At 40.7% G+C, this 17,226-nt stretch overlaps 1 protein-coding gene across 1 annotated transcript; it reads left to right on the top strand.

The window, feature by feature from the left end:
• Positions 1–2,161: 2,161 nt before the first annotated feature.
• pamr1a (peptidase domain containing associated with muscle regeneration 1a) lies at positions 2,162–16,758 on the top strand. Its single transcript, XM_072671298.1, is given in 11 exon segments — positions 2,162–2,338; positions 6,925–7,101; positions 8,031–8,156; positions 8,825–9,274; positions 10,029–10,136; positions 11,087–11,272; positions 12,302–12,496; positions 12,603–12,669; positions 13,250–13,479; positions 13,605–13,963; positions 15,590–16,758. Coding segments are annotated over 11 exon segments (2,613 nt in total). The 5' UTR covers positions 2,162–2,208; the 3' UTR covers positions 16,175–16,758.
• The last annotated feature ends 468 nt before the right edge of the window (positions 16,759–17,226 follow it).

A 17,226-nucleotide genomic window follows, 5' to 3' on the forward strand; every position in this document is an offset into this window, starting at 1 on the left:
GGTGTACTGTAAAACTGGCAGACTGGCACAGTAGATTGGCAAAGTTGTTTCCAGTAGAGGATTTAATAATCAACAAAATATTTCTTTTGCTGATGTCAGTAAATCTAACATTGTGTTTGGAGAAAAACACTCTCTTTTAGATTGTATTTTATAACCTTTTAATCATTTTCACTTAATTTTTTCAGTTTGCATTAACGTACTGTAACAACTTCCATAGCGCTGCGGTGAAAAGCCTGTGGGCGGGTTGTTTCAGCTCTGTACAGAACAGCTGGAGTATGGAACAGTTTAGAACATGGAAACTCGGGTGACCATGGTAATTCAAAACAAACTGGGGGGGATGTTTTAGCGCTTAGTCTGCTAATACAGGCACGCCACGGAAAATAAACAAGCCCACTTCTGCCTGAGGTGGCATCAGACTAATAAAAAATGGAAACCATTTCTCAAAGTTATCAAAGCTGGAACCAGGGTCCCAGTGTCACGAAGGAAGGTGGGGGTGATTTCAATCTTCATAACTGAAAGGATTTGGGGGAAAAAGAGCACCAGAAAGACTTCTCTCGTTTTTATTGTTATTTTTATGACACCCTTTTTCTGCATTATCCATTATGCCTGCTCTTCACTTTATGGGTAAAAAAGGTCCGGGGCCAAGACTTTAAGATCGTAGGATAATAGTTTATGAGGGACATAAGATATTGAATGTCCAAAGCTTTCACAAATATACCATAAAGTGAGAATATATGTATGTTACGTATATATATATATATATATATATATATATATATATATATATATATATATATATATATATATATATGTATGTGTTCTGTGCACTTTAGGTGTATTTGTGTAGGGGTATTGGCATGCACCTAAAATATTTACATTTAGGCCAACTTTAAATGCTACAGTAACTGATTCCAGAAGGTTTTTTGACTTAACTCAATTCAGTTTAGCCCAAATTTCTACTAACTAACACTTTAATTTCTGCATATCAGTTTCATCAGCAATACATTATATACTGAACCCTAAAAACATTTATTAATGAGCTGCAAAAATGCTGAAATGAATCAAACCCAGCAGCAGGTTAGAACCACCCCCTATCACACAATGTCTTCAGACTGAGTGGCTTTTGACAATGGAGCTCTAGGCTCTAGCTCTTGCTGGGATTTGAACTTATGAACATTTGCTGACACTTGATGAGCAGCAGTTAGACCGTAGGGCCGGTCTGGAGCTGTGAAATTACACTACATAAAAACACAGTTCTACCACAAGACTCCAGAGGCAGGTGTACAAGAAGAAAAACTTAAATTTTAACAAAATAAACAATTTGACAGAAAACAATATTTGTAAGTTTAAGGCCCCGTCATTGGCCCAGGTCTTGTAACATTTGTAACAACAAACTAGTGGTGGTGGGAAGGAATGAGGGAAAAGGCAAAATGTCAGCACCTGAAAGCAGCAAAGATGTGTGTTAGTAGAGGTCTTTTAAAGATAGGTTGTCTAACTGCTTGCTTGTTAAGAGAGTCAGAAGATCATGGATTTAAATCCTGTCAACACCACTGGGCTCCACGTTCGGGGGGTTGAGAATAGAAAGGCTACTCCCATGTGATGGGGGGGGGGTCTGATCTGCAGATGGGAATATACAGTAAACACATTGAGGGGGAGGAACATGGGGAAAGCATTATAAAAGGTTTTAATGAGTTTCAGTTGCAGCTCATTTATTAATGGTTTTGAGGCTCGACTTAATACATCCTGGTGACCAACCTCTAAGATGTAGAAGTTAGAAATATTAGTTAGGAGAACTTTTGACTAAAGTAAGCCGAGTTAACTCAAAAAATGCTTTGTAATCAGAACAAAAACAAACTTTACAGTATGTTTAACTATTTTACAGCGACATTTGAATCAAGGTGGTTCAAGGGTATGTGTGGCAGTAGAGCAGATGTGGTTGTGTTGGAGATTGGGTAAATGACTGCTTCTCAAGGGAGCTCTTACGTCACGGCAGCAGTTTTGCAGAGGGACGCTCATAAGCTGTGCAACAGAGATGGTCTTTGCAATGTTTTGGGGGGAGTGAGTGAAAGAGAGAGAGAAGAATGAGTGAGAGAGAAAGTGGGCTGGGTAGAGATGAAGAGAGTGTGTGAGAGAGAAAGAGTTGGAGTGTGTTTCTGTGGGCAGGAGGATTGATCGCTGATTGTTAGGAACAGAGACCCTGGCAGAAGAATGGTGCTTTTTGTAGGACGCAGTGGGACCTGGATGTTTTCTCTGTGTTTTTTCAAACAGCATGTCTGTCTACTAACTCTTGTCCTCCATGTGCTCCAGCTCTGCTGTCCACTGATCGCCTGGCCATATGGTAAGAGCATGCTCTCTCTCTCTTTCTACCTTCTCAAAAATAACGGCTATGCTGTAGAGGAACCATTTTTAGAACCTGTTCAGTAAATAAGATAAGAAGAACCTTCCAAGAACTTTACATCCAAGCTAAGAATCATCATACACCATATGTCCAAATGTCTGTGGACACCCCTTTTAATGAATGCATTTAGTTACTTTATGTTACATCCATTGCTGACACAGATGTGCAAATGCACCCTCACACACAGCTTGTCGAGTCCTTGTAGATAAGTACTGCCAATAGAATAGGACTCTGTGGAGCAGATAGTAAACATGAACCTATTGGCACCATGCTGCCTAATGCCAGGCGTGGGCTAGAGGGGTATAAAGCCCCCAGTATTGAGCTGTGGAGCAGTGGAAGAACTGTGTTATTTGGAATGATGGATGATGCTCCATCCGATACGTTTGGGATGAGTCGGGGAGTTGGAGGATGAGGTGGGGTGGTGCTCATCTTTTATGTCGCTGAATACAATCAAATCCTCACAGCAGTGCTAAAGCAATGCAAAATTGTCCTCCCTGGACAGTAGAGACAGTTACTCCAACAAAAGCAGAATTAACTATTTTTAATGCACTTGATTTCTGAAGAATCAATGAATGAGCAGGTGTCCCAATACTTTTGTCCAAATAGTGCAGTTGTTAAGAGCTTGTGCTTCTTTTTGTTGAATATGGAAACTCTGAACACAGTCACAGAGCTGTATACCTTATGTTTCTTTGGAGTTCTTTTCCAAGCACTTGTGGAACTTCTAACTGACATTGCTGTCTGTATGAGTTAACAGAATCCAGCCCTCCGTAGATGTTCCCATTAGTCACTGGCTGTGAAGGCCAGTGCTTGATGAGTAATCCGCCCTGCTGTTGCGTGCTGCACTCTGGAGGGCAGAATCAGGGTCAAAGGTCTTGCACTTAGTTGCAGTCAAAACAGGGTCAAATGTAGACCTCTGGAGTTCAGACATTTCCTGCTCCATGACTCTGTTTCTCCAGATGAGAAAAGCAGATATGAGATAAGTCAGCCAAGAACAGATGACGGGAAATGCTCTTTGGCATCATATTCAAGGATGTAAGGCAACAGCCAAAAGTCTTGCTGTTCTACTGAAATGACAGAAAATGACTTTGCTTTATGGTAAAGAAAAATAACCTTGTGGAGTAAACCTCACATTTCCCCCTTTTGGCAATCAGCTACCTTAATTACTTTGAGTAAATTGATCTCATTAGCATTAACATTGTAATGAATGTCAGGGTATTGTGTTAAAAGCTAAAGTATCGAGCCGACATACCCCAGCCAACATGCTCATTTAGGCCTAACATGGGTGGAACGTGGGCTAGGTGGATTCCAGGTGGGCATGTGGGCTCTGAGCAGGTTTGTACATATGTTTTTACTGAGACCCATTTGGGCCCCATTGTTACAGCCCACCTCATTCTCACATGGGTCCATCTAGGCACCATGTGCAGTGTACAACCCAGATGGGACCCATGCTTTACCCCTCCCAGCCCCATCACTGACCCTGGTGGGCATGCATATGTGGGGGCAACATGGAATCCAAAGTGTTCTGGTTCCCAGTTAGGCTATCCATACATACCCCACATGGCCATGTTAGCTAGGACACTTGAATTAAAATGAAAAAGTAAATTTAAATATACTAAAGAAAATTGAATAAGATTAGATATGTGACTTGATGACTATTGGGTGGTACTGGTCTCTTATTTGCATACAAGTGAATTATCATGGCTTCTTTTTACATGTATATGCATTTATTTGGATGTTTTAATAGTTTTTTCTTAGGAAGAATACCGCTGATCCACAAGCCTGAAAAGCTCTAGCTTTGTGTCATTGCTCCACAGAACAGAATTCCAAAACCTTTGTGGAGTGATGACAAAAAAAGTTTACTTTTTGGGCCTATGGATCAACAGTATTTCTGGAGGAAGAAGACTGAAGCATATGCTGAAAAGAACACTCTGCCTACAGTGAAGCATGGCAGTATCTTGGTGATGTTCTGGGGCTGCTTTGCTTCCTCTGGCACTGGTTTCAATCAGGTATTAGGAAATCCTGGGAGAAGGCCTCATGCCTTCTGTGTGGAAGCTGAAGCTTGGGCATCATTGGATCTTCCAACAGGACAATGATCCCAACCATACCTCACAGCCCACCAAAGCGTTACTAACATTAGTTAGTTTTACTTTTTTTGCACCACAAATCCATATGTTGTGTCTTAACTAGTAACAACTAGCTAACGCTCAGTCTACGACTGCCGTAAACATTGTCACTTGTACATGACGACAACAAATAACCTCTCCATCAACATGCTGATATAAAAACACAGACAGAACTGGCACATATTTCTTACATTCTATGAAAAAAAATCCTGCCTATATATATATATATATATATATATATATATATATATATATATATATATATATATAGGCAGGATTTTTTTTCATAGAATATATATATATATATATATATATATATATATATATATATATATATATACAAAATCTGTGTATCACTATATTGTAATTAAATAAAACCATATAATGGATTTTATGTCACCTAAACTGAAATCAAACATAGATATCCATAGATATCCAAGCATAGGGTGGTTGGTGTGGCGCAACAGATAACACCACTACCTGCCAGTGAGCTACCACACTATGTGGGAGACTGGGGTTCGATTCCTGGTCTGTGTGACTATGCTGCGCTACACCAATAAGAGTCCTTGGGCAAGACTCCTAACACTACATTGGCCCTCCTCTGTAATATGAGTTACCCTGAAAGTTGCACTGGATAAGAGCATCAGCTAAATGCCATACATGTAAATGTAATATCCACAGTATCACAGTTATCTAAAGGATAGTGTTGAAAATTGGGATTAAATAAAAAATTTGGCCAAAAATAAACACAGACACAATTTGCTTCAAGTTTTACACTTGGGCTATGAGGCTAATGTAGCAAGCTAATGCAGGTTAGCAAGTGAGGAAAGCCTACAATACATTTACATTGTTATCCAGAGCGACTTACAAAAGTGCTTTGCTATTTACCCAAGAAAAACCTCAGCTAGCAAGTATTCTCAGAAGAGGTGGGTCTCTTCTTGGCTATATTGGCCACTTTCGTGTATTGCGTATTGCACATTGGCAATATTAGGGACTTGGTGATTCACACTCAGTTATTAGCATAATTTCATGTTGCCTGAACTAAACTGCATCTAACTGCAACTAAACTGCATCAACCTACACCTGCTTAGGGGTAGGTGTTAATACTAAATAGCTACATACATGCAACCCATTTTGATTTAGTAATGCATAAACCCAAACTTAGCAAAAACTTACGTTAGAACTAGCCTACATTTAAAGATGATTGCCCTGTAGAAGTTGAAAAATTTGGAGATTGCAGTCGTAATTCAAAGTGGCATTTTGTGTTGAACACTTTTTTTATTAATTGTGCTGAGCTATTTAAATGAGTCTTATTTGATTGATTAATTTAATGAATCTGAAAGTTTGTACATTTTGCTAATAAACCTAATTTGCAAGCCCGGGATATTTAAATGGAGGCTGTATTACATAAACCCATTTTTTGTGATTCTGCCAAAGCTTTCTGTTAAAGGATGGGTCTTAAGTTTAAGCAGTAGTGGTTAAGGTTACGGCTACAAATACTAACAGGTAATAAATGACAATATAAACGACAATAATTAGACAGACGAAGAGACGAAAAGCACTGTAGGCATCCCATCCCACACTAGCCACAATTGTATGAGCTAGCTGCTTTGCCTGTCTTCACAGCCTGTCTAAATATTTAGTGCTTTGTTGAAGATGAAAGATTTATAATCAGTGATTGAATCTGAACATTGCAGGCTGGGCGGTCCCAGAACATTGCCAAGAACATTGCAGGATGAGTCACAAAGGCTGACACTGGGCTCTTAAAAGTCAGTGAAGTCTTTCATTAACATGTTATGAAGTACAGTTACATGAAATGTACTCGAGTTTACTCAAAACAAATGTTTACATTAAATTTACATAAATGAAATATGGTATATAGGGTATATACTGTACATCAACACAATTCTGTCATCCAGTTTGCTCGCTTCCGTCAGTAATTATATATTTGTAGTATATTGTTTTTGCCATTTTTTAACTTTTAGACATAATGTGAATCTCGTCCTGTACTGATGTGTCATAATTTCATGATGTATGAATGAATAGAAATGCTCTAAATATTAAATTATTCATTTTTACATTGACTTCCATTAAAAATTAAGCAGATCTTTCCTTCTCCTGTAAAGTTGGCATTTTGGAGATACAAGGTTTTGCATGACAGCAAAGATTATTGGATTATTTATGTGGAAATACATATTTATGTGGAGCAACACATTGAAAGGAATGGCTTAACATATATATATATGTACATCAATCATAGATTGATGAGCCTAATGCAGATCAATAGAATCAACTATAGGAGTCTAGATTGGAAATTGAGGCCCTGTATAATGAGACTGAATTTAACGAGTACTAACACTGCAGATGAACGCCCCACAACTGTTGTCTATACCTGGGTTTCAGCTTCCAACCCCCAGGAAGACAAGTGCCCGGGCCCTCGCTGGAATGCCATGTGCCGTACTTGCTGTGAGTACGAGCGAATCGCCTGCAAGTGTCCGTCTCAGAGGACTAAGGTAGGATATGCTGTGCCCTGCTGCCGCAACGACATCCACCAGTGTGACCCCTGCATCATACACCAGGGTAAGACTGACACCTACGACAACCAGGCCACAACTTCAGTCACTGTGACTGTGAGTTTGTAAGAGTAGGCTATGTTGTAAAGATAGGCTGGGCAGTGGCCAGTGGTCTACTAAGACTCAAATACCAGCCAATAGAGAAAAGTTGGGGTAAATTGCGATTAAATAAATTATTTTGTCAAAAATCAACACAGACACAATTTGCTTCCAACTTCAAGTTTAACACTGTAGCTATGGGGCTAATGTAGCTAGCTAATCAAGGTTAACAAGTGATGAAAGCCTATCAAATCATCAGACTTGCCTCCAAAACTTGTCTTGTTAGCAGTTAGTCCCCCAACAATGGACGTCCCCATTATCGGCTAATTTCACGTATTGCGCATTTCTGCTCTCTCTCTCTTTGCCAATTGCTTAGATGAAATTCAGAAAATGTAAGCTACCCTCTTAAAGAGGCATCAAAACCTTATTCTTGCAAAAAATCACTTTGAAAAACAACATTTATAAATGTTGTAATCTTGCGCATCTAGGGCGGAAATGTGCAACATGCTGAAAACAGCCATTTTTAGGGGACTAACTGTTAGCTAATGGAAGCTAGCAAGTGATGAAAGCCTATTAAATCATCCGACTTGCCTCCAAACTCCAAACCTATAGAATATCTCCAATAAACTCGTTTGTTGTCTGACAGTAAATTATTATAAAAATACATGAAACCATGGAAATGTCACTTTTCAATATGGTTGCTAGTGATAGCTAGGCAACATGATAGCCTACACGTAATTTTAAAGTTATAGCTAACTTTACACTTCCAGAAAACTGAGATTTGAGTGTATTTCTCAACTAGACAGTAGTATTCCTTTCATGTAACCAGTAATCATGTCCTTTGGCTCTGAAATATCTGAAACTAACACACGCCACCTCTTTTTTTCCTGCTTGGAGGATGCAATGTGTTTGATAACTGCAAAAGGTGCAATAATGGCACGTGGGAGGCGAAGGATGATTTCTACATCACTGGGAGCTACTGCGCTGAGTGTCGTCAGGGCTGGTCTGGAGGAGACTGCTTGAGTGAGTAGGGACTCCCACAGGCTTCCTTCAGTACTTCACAACTAGTAGTGCAGCTACTACTGCTAGTGAGTCTAAAGAGGGAGGTCTGAGAGATTCGGATTTTGAGCAACTGTGTGAAGATTTACAGATGCAGTGTCCACAGTGCTAACCTTCAGTGTAGTGTTGGTCTTTCAGAGGACCAACGTAATGGAAACCATGAGCACTGGACCTCATCTAGCAATGTCTTCCTGAGACGTTTCTCTAATTTGTTCTAGAGAAAGGTCCTAACAAACAGTCTACAGTCGTCAGTAACTACAAGGACTTCTGTACAAGCTGGTGGGGTTATTATTTGGTAATGGAATTATTAAGGATGTTAAACTGCAGAATTGTTCACAGATCTTATAATGATGGAAGTCCTCATAAACTGAACATACCCCACATAATTTGGTGGATCAGCTCTATTTATATAATGTGGAGTTTATTATTATTATTATTATTATTATTATTATTATTATAAGGATTTTATTAAGTTTGTATTGTTTATATTTTCTTTAATAAAATAATTAAAAAAAACATTGTACATGTATATGTATATATATATATATATATATATGTGTGTGTGTGTGTGTGTGTGTGTGTGTGTGTGTGTGTGTGTGTATGGGTATCCATGTGGGTTTTTTCCCTTCCAGCATGTGGAGAAGTTATAAGGAGGCCTCAAGGTCATGTGATCCTAGAGAGCTACCCAATCAATGCCAAATGTGACTGGACTCTGCATGTCAGCAGTGGGTTGACCATGGAACTCAGGCAATTCCCTTTCCACCTATAATAACTGATGAAGCTGTATAGCATTAGGGGGGGTACCTGCAGTGGGACAGTTGATGATGCTTGTACTGTATAATCCACGTTTTGGTTTGTTTCCAGGTTCACGATGCTCAGTCTGGAGTTTGATCACAGCTGTCGGTACGATTACGTGGAGGTTCGTGATGGAGACAGTCCTAACTCGCGTGTGATTGGCAGATACTGTGGGGACGACATCCCTTCACCCATCAGGAGCTCAGGAGACACTTTGCACATTCGCTTCGTGTCTGACGGCTATAACAATTACGATGGATTCTCTGCCATGTTTCGGGAACTCTCAGGTGCAGTTTACAAATGCAGGTACTTACAGTCGCATGCAAAAGTTTGGGCACTCTTGGTCAAATTGCATGTAATTCTTTAACATAAATACACACAATCTCCATAGAGATGTCTGTTCATTTTAATCTTTTAAAATCTTTAAAACTGAGGTGTTTATATGACCTTCTGAACAAGTGTTATTTAAAAGAAAAAGAATTTTAATGACACATTTATATATTTCATATCATGTTTAATATATATGGAATAAATATGGGTAATGTATATGGAACAGAAAATGTATTTTATTACATAGTAAGAAATTCTAATTTATATATATATATATATATATATATATATATATATATATATATATATATATATATACTTACAGAGATCTGGGTCCAAGCTTATTTTGAGTGACAAGGAAAAACTCACTTAACAATACTGTTATTATTTTAAATATTGTTTAGTAAATATTTAATAATTAATTATTATCACACTGAAGTAACAGAGGTGTATTTGTATGATACGCTTATCTATAAATTGTTAATACACAATTACTGAATTCAGCAGATCAATAGAAATTATGCTCTAAAATTAGCAGAAAATGCCACATTTATGACTGTTTGCTTATGGTTCACTTATGTACAGTTAGAAAATCAAAGCATTTGACCAGCGTTGTCCAACCCTCTGCATAAGACTGTATGTTCATAGTTGAAAATCATGAATGCATTTTTACTTCACAATGCTTCTTGATGTCTGTGTGTGTTTCTGCAGCATGCAGCTCATATCCCTGTATGAACGGAGGCATCTGTTCACTGGATCCAATTAAGGCTTTCCGCTGTGCTTGCCGAGGAGGTTTCACAGGCCTACGCTGTGAAAACAGTGAGTCTTAAAATTGCTCATTTGGTGGAAAAAAGGATGAAACACTGCACAGTTGTGGAAATGTGGGCGCGAAGATGGCAAAACGGAAAGAAACCAGAAGCCTTCTTTTTACACCACTGGTCAAAAGTTTGGAATCACAGATGTCGATCGTATGAAACCCTTTTTTTATGGTGGACAAATGTTTACTGCTGTCCATGATCCCCATTTTTGTCCATTTTTAGTTTTCTGTACACTGTGTAAGTAGCTCTGGATGCATGAACCAATAGAAATGTTCTAAATGACTTGAAATGAACTTACTTACTTTAGTATTCACCTGTAAAGTCACCATTACAAGATGCGTTTTTCATTGGACAGCAACGATTTATACAACTCGGGAAAAAAATTAGAGACCGCCCTACATTGTCAGTTTCTCTGGTTTTACTATTTATAGGCGTGTGTTTATGGGGAAAAGTTTGCATTGTATTTCATAAACCATGGACAACATTTCCTCTAAATTACAAATCAAAATATTATTATTTAGAGCATTTATTAGCAGACATTACAGCTGCTCAGATAATGCAAAGAATAATATGATAATTATAATTCAAAAAAGTTATTATTCAGATTTAAACAACGCAGTACTAATATTTGAACTGAAAGAGCATTCGAAAATCACCATGGTGAAATAATCTTGACTGCCAATCACAGCTTTTATGTCTTGGCTGGCTCTCCACTAGTCTTTCACACTGCTGCTGGGTGACTTTATGCCTTCCATAGTCTGCAAATTCAGCTAACCCAGCTTTGTTGATGAAATGTCTGGAATACAATGGCTGTGTGTGTGTGTGTGTGTGTGTGTGTGTGTGTGTGTTTTATAATAAATATGACCTCTTTGTACATTAATTTTATACATGCAGAACATGTATAAAATGCATGGCATATAAACCCAACACTACATCCCTGTGGCTGTGTAGACCCTCCTGGATGTGTAGCCCCTCCCAAACCCATTCATGGGGACCTTTTCCTGCAGTATGATGATGGAGACATCGCCACTTCAGTTCAGTACCTCTGCTATAAACCATACAAACTCAAAGGAGCCTCCCGGAGGACTTGCCTGCCCAATGATACTTGGAGTGGGACAGCTCCAACCTGCATCAGGGGTAAGCTGGACCTGATTCTTCTTTGACCTGTGCATTCATTGCATGTAAATTCGTTTACCTTTAGCCGTTGGAGCCGTCTGAGGTTGTCAGTTCTTCACACATACTGCTAACTGTGCTTGCATTCAAAGTTAGAGACAAAGTTAGAACACTTTGAACATCAGATTACAGACTGTCAAATGAGGGCTTTATGCGTCTCAGCAGTTTCATAGGATTAAGGAGGAATCTGCTCCGAAGAGCAAATGAACTTCAAGCCTTGTGAAGCCATGGAAATTGACTTATCCATGAAGCTCCATGAATGCGTTAGCATTTTTAAACTAAATGACCTCCATGCCTTCCTTCTTTAGTCTTTTATCCATATTTGAGTGCAACATACACTGTATGTCCAAATGTTTGTGGACACCCCTACCAATTAATGCATATAGCTACTTTACATTGCACCCACTGCTGAGACAGATGTGCAAATGCACACAGACACAGCTTGTCTAGTCCCTGTAGAGCAGTACTGCCAATGGAATAGGACTCTCTGGAGCAGATAAACATGATCCCACTGGTACCATGACTAATACGAGGTGTGGGCTAGAGGGGTATAAAGCCCTTTATAAAGGTTATGGACGAAGTGGGGTGGTGATCATTCAACATTCTGACTCTACTAACCCTAATGAAGCACAGATTTGGTCTTCATTGATTTTAATACACAACAAAAAAGACCACTATTATATCCCAGTGGCGTGACTTTTCATATGTATATTAATTATATAATTATTTTTAATAACGCACTCTCTAAAGGTGGACAGGTTGTCAAGAAACCAGAACTCTTAATGGGTTTAATGGGATTTTACCAGCTGTAATACCTCTCCAACCTTTTCTGCAAAAGAGCATACTGTATTTGGGGGAGGATCATAGATAGCTCAGTTATCTTGGATAATCTAGTGCAGAACGTGACTTGGGTACATCTGCTTTAGATCTTTAGGAGAACATCTCAAGCAGCATGGCTTATCTGTGTGTACTAACCTCTGTTTGGGGATGCAGAAGCAAAACCGGCCAAAAAAGACTGTCCTTCCCCGCCACAACTGCATCATGGCTACACACAAGTCTTGGACTCGGATGGTGTATCAAGCAGTGTGGAATTCTTTTGCGATCATCCGTACGTCCTGAGTGGGAGCTCAAGGAGAACATGCCAGCAGAATGGGACCTGGAGTGGTACACAGCCCAAGTGCATCCGAGGTACAGTCTTGGTGATAGTGGCATATCTTTCTTACCAGCTATGCAAAGACGTGGTATTACGAGACCGCTCATGTTGCAGTATGAATGCTTTGCTGCTGTGTTGCAGCTTGTCGTGAACCAAAGGTTTCAAAACTTGTGCGTCAGAAGGTGATGAAACCCCAGCCTCCTTCCAGGTATGGTGGTTTATACACACGCAAACAACATCTCACACATACACAGAGACATGTAGTCATTGAACTTAAATATTAAACAGAAGATTGGAACTTAATTTAATGAATTTCCAGTACAATATATGGACAAAAGTATTGAGACACCTGCTTATCCAGTGTTTTTCTGGAATCAATAGTATTTAAAAAGAGTTGATCCTGCTTTTGTTGGAGTAACTGTCTCTACTGTCCAGGGAAGAAGGCTTTCTACTGTTTTGTGGAGCATTGCTGTGAGGATTTGATTGCATTTAGCTACAAGAGCATTAGTGGGATCAGGATGTTAGATGATCAGCAACCCACCTCATCCCTGACAACTCCCCAACTCATCCCAAAAGTATTGGATGGAGCACCACCATCCATCATTTCAGAGAACACACTTCCACCATTCCACAGCTCAATGATGGGGGGCTTTATAACCCTGTAGCCCATGACTGGCATTAGGCATGGTGCCAGTAGGTTGTGTCTGTCTGTAGTGTACATAATACATATTGTATTTATCTGCCTTGAGATATTAAGCAGTTTATTTCTAATAATTTTAAATTTTCAGAAAGAGTCCACTACACAGGCTGTACTCTTCCTCCCAGCCGACAAACACTGAAGAAGACAGCGCTGAGAACAAGGTGGCGGTCCTGGGAGAAGTACCCCCTGGTTTTCACCCCCTCTACACCAGCATCGAGTACGAATGTGCCTCTCCTCTTTACCAGTATTCTGGTAGCACACGTCGTACCTGTCTAAAGACTGGCAAGTGGAGTGGGCGCCATGTGTCCTGCTCACCAGGTGGGGGCAGCACACACATGTTCTGGGCCCAGTGTAAAAGGTCACTGGCCCTTTGGTTCTCCAGGACTCTAACAGTAACCAATGTGGACCGCACCGGTCATTTAACTCCCACTCTCTTTTCACAGTGTGTGGTAAACTTTCATCCAGACCCCAGAGCCTGGCCGAAACCCGCTGGCCATGGCATGCTGCCGTATACCATCGCCTTCCTGACCATGACGGCCCTCTCACATTGAGGACCAAAAGGCGGGGGGACACGTTTTCTTTAATGGACTATGAGGATTCTCAGGAGAAGGTTATAGATGAGCAGACCTGGCAGCTGGTGTGCAGTGGAGCTCTGGTGAGCCAGCATACTGTGCTGCTGCCCGCACACTGCGTAACAGAGCCTGGACAGTCCTTGCCTTTGAGCACAGCTGAGCTAAGAGTGGTGCTGGGTAAACATTACCTCAGTGACCTGAGAGACAGCAAGAGGCTTCAGCACATGCAGGTAAGAGCTCTCACACTACACCCTAATCTCCTCTCAGCTAGAGGCAGCCGACTGCTAAATACAGTGCCGTGAAAAGTGTTTGCCCCCTGTCTGAATTTCTCGATTTGGACACAATTCTGAATGGCATGACATCATTAGCAAAAGGGACCCTGAGGGACCAAAAATTATAACAGTGTAATTTAAGTAATAAAAAAAAATTGATATTATATAACACTTAATGCCCTTGTGTTAAAAAGTGACAACCCCTTTCTTTCAATAGCTGGTTACATTCCCCTTAGTAGCAATAACCAAAAGCAATAGCTTCCTGTAGAAAAATCATTTAAAGTTACAGTACTGTTGGAATTTTGGCCTTCTCCTCTTTTGGCCCCCATAACTAACTCAGCGATATTTGTAGGCCTTTCTAAGAGAATAAACCGTGAATTGTAGGTACTGCCGCATTTCAATAGTAGGGCAATAGAAGGGGCAACACTAGGCTCCACAACTCTAAAAAATCTCCAAAAATACCCAATTAATACATTTATTAGCCCCCCCCCCCCCCCCCCCAGAATCACTCTACCCTGTCCAACCATACTCTGCCACTCTGCCTTGCACTCTCCCACCCACTAATGCCTCCAAATCTAACCCACCCACTCACCACCCATGAGGATTTCATGCCAACAATGAAGCTTAGCTGGATCAGGATCTGGACTCCTTGCTTCCATTTAGACAGCTGCTGTGTATCAGAGAATTCTTCAATAGAATATCAGGGCATCTCTCTGTAAACTGAAGCACAGTTGGGCCATGCAACAGGACAATGATTCAGAGCACACAGGTCTACCTCACAAAGATTACTGTCACACAGACGCACGCTGGCAGCCCTGGGAATGCCAATTCTCATTAGCACTCAGACATTCAGCCCCCCCCCCCCCCCCCCCACATGTTCCCATTGAACTAAGGATGGACAGTTCTTACACTCAGGCTCACATGACTCATTCTGACTCGTTTCACCTGAAAAAAGTATTGCTTTTTGCCCTGCACTTGTATACTGAGCTTTCCATTGTTTCCTTTGTTCTCTCAGTTTTCCCTGACTTCCTTTTTTTGGATTTGTCCTCTTGCTATGCCTTGTTTGCTTATCTTCTGTTTTTTTTTTTCTTCCTCATAGTTTTTGTTTACTTTTTTGACTAGGCCCATGTTTATGTTATGGTGTGTTATGGTTTTGACCTTGCCCTTTGCCTTTTTCACCACACTTTTGGTTTGCTCTTCTAACGTTAAAGACAGTACTTCCGAATTTTATCTGTGAGCATTTGACCAGTGTTGTTGAGCACTGCAGTTATAATATAATACATTTAAATATCTGGAATTGCCTTTCAAAGGCTAGATCTATCCTATTGAAATGTTGTGGCAGGACCTAAAATGTGCCGTTTGAGCTTGAACGCTTACTGCTGTCACTAAGCTGAAGTAGTTCTGCAAGGAGGAGTGAGCCAAGATTCCTCCCCAGCACTGTAAGATATTGCTGATTAATGCATTTGATTGTCGTTATGGTTACTGAGGTGGTGTAATCAGCTATTGAAAGAAAGAGGGCAATCAGTTATTCTCCCATTCTTTGTTCAGTCTTCCAAACTTCTGCTTTGTTCTTACTCCTCATAGGTGTCAGAGATCCTGGTTCATCCCAACTATGATCCGAACGTGTTCGATTCAGACCTGGCTATCCTGAAACTGGCGGACAAGGCGAAGATCAGCGAGTCCATCTCCCCAGTGTGCTTGCCTCGTATGCAGGGAGGAGAGGTGACTGCCCAACAGGCCTACATCACTGGCTGGTCTGTAGCAGGCCAGCAGGAAAGGACCATAGACACTGACTCTCAGGTGGCTCAGACTGGTGTGGTTGAACTAGCTGATGTGGCACACTGTGAAAGGCAGTATGCCCAACAGGGCATTCCCATTAGCATTAGCGATAACATGTTGTGTGGGAGGCAACATCCCACCAGCCCCACCACAGTTTGTCCTGCCAGGACAGGGGGAGTGGTTCTTTTATCCACTGACACCCGGACGTCTTCCGGGTCTGTGACATCTGATCAGCGGAGTGTAGAAGACCCAGGTGCATCTGACCTAAGCTGGGAACTGCTTGGCCTGGTGAGCTTTGGCTACGATTTGCAAAACTGTAACCCAGGATTATACACCGTCTACACACGGGTGACCAACTTCAAGAACTGGATTGTGAAGAACATTAAGTGAAGCTCTACAATAAATATACCATTTTGACTCAATTCAGGTCAAGGACAATGCTGGTGAAGCAACCGGATTTCCATGTGTAGGCTAAGGTGCTAAATTATAATGTATGAATTATGAAATACAGATACCCAGCTATGATGTTTGGGGTAAACAACCACTTTCTGGATCAGTCTAAGTGTCTATTCCTTGGGCCAGGAACACAGGCAATGCCCAATGACCTATGCTGTAGATTCTGGCTTAAAACGTATGCTTATAACTCACTTATAACAATAAGCATTACAACATTTGGCATCTAAAGCAAGATGACACATGTTAGTGAAAAACAATAGGCATAAGTGAGTATTCCTGCAGGTTTGTGCTGGTGTATATTTGTGTATTACGGTCACCATAGAACGGAACGTTCCGTCAAACCATTTGCAGTCATTGAGAAACGCTTTGAGGATTTGCAGGCTTTAGCTTGTCCTCCAACACTTTTTCCCACATGCCACCACTCACGCTACTTCCACAGTGCATTGATGGAGCCCACACTGAGTAATGCCTTAACATCTGAAGTGGAATTTGAAGTCTGAAGCTGGAATAAACATATTTGGGGAAAAAATCGATGTTGTTTTTCAGCGCTGTTGTCAGTCATTCAATGATTATGGCAAAATGCTTGGCTCTGTAAAGAAGATATTACTATTATTTCGGAGTGGACATGCGAAGGACGAGGCTCTGCTAGTCTAGGATTTGGAAGCGTTTCATGCTGCTGGGTGATGTCATGTTTCTGCAAATAGACAGTGGACTTAAGCAGGTCACGTAAGATCATGACCGCTTGACTTTGTGTATCTGTGTGTGCTTGTATGTGCAGGAAAAGTGGGCTTGGTTTTTTTGTACGTGAAAAGGATTGATTCAATTACATATTAATTACTGGAGATATATTAACAGTGGCACCAAAGAGGCTGGTTCCATGTTGCAGCACATTGCATCAGCCTTCAGAGCTCAGTCGGGTCAACTTTCCTCTCCAGGACACTCCTAGTGGGTTAAACTGGGTGGAACTTTTTTTTTGTTCTGTCTTC

Source organism: Salminus brasiliensis, chromosome 25 (genome assembly GCF_030463535.1).
Source record: "Salminus brasiliensis chromosome 25, fSalBra1.hap2, whole genome shotgun sequence".
NCBI classification, from domain to species: Eukaryota; Metazoa; Chordata; class Actinopteri; order Characiformes; family Bryconidae; genus Salminus; species Salminus brasiliensis.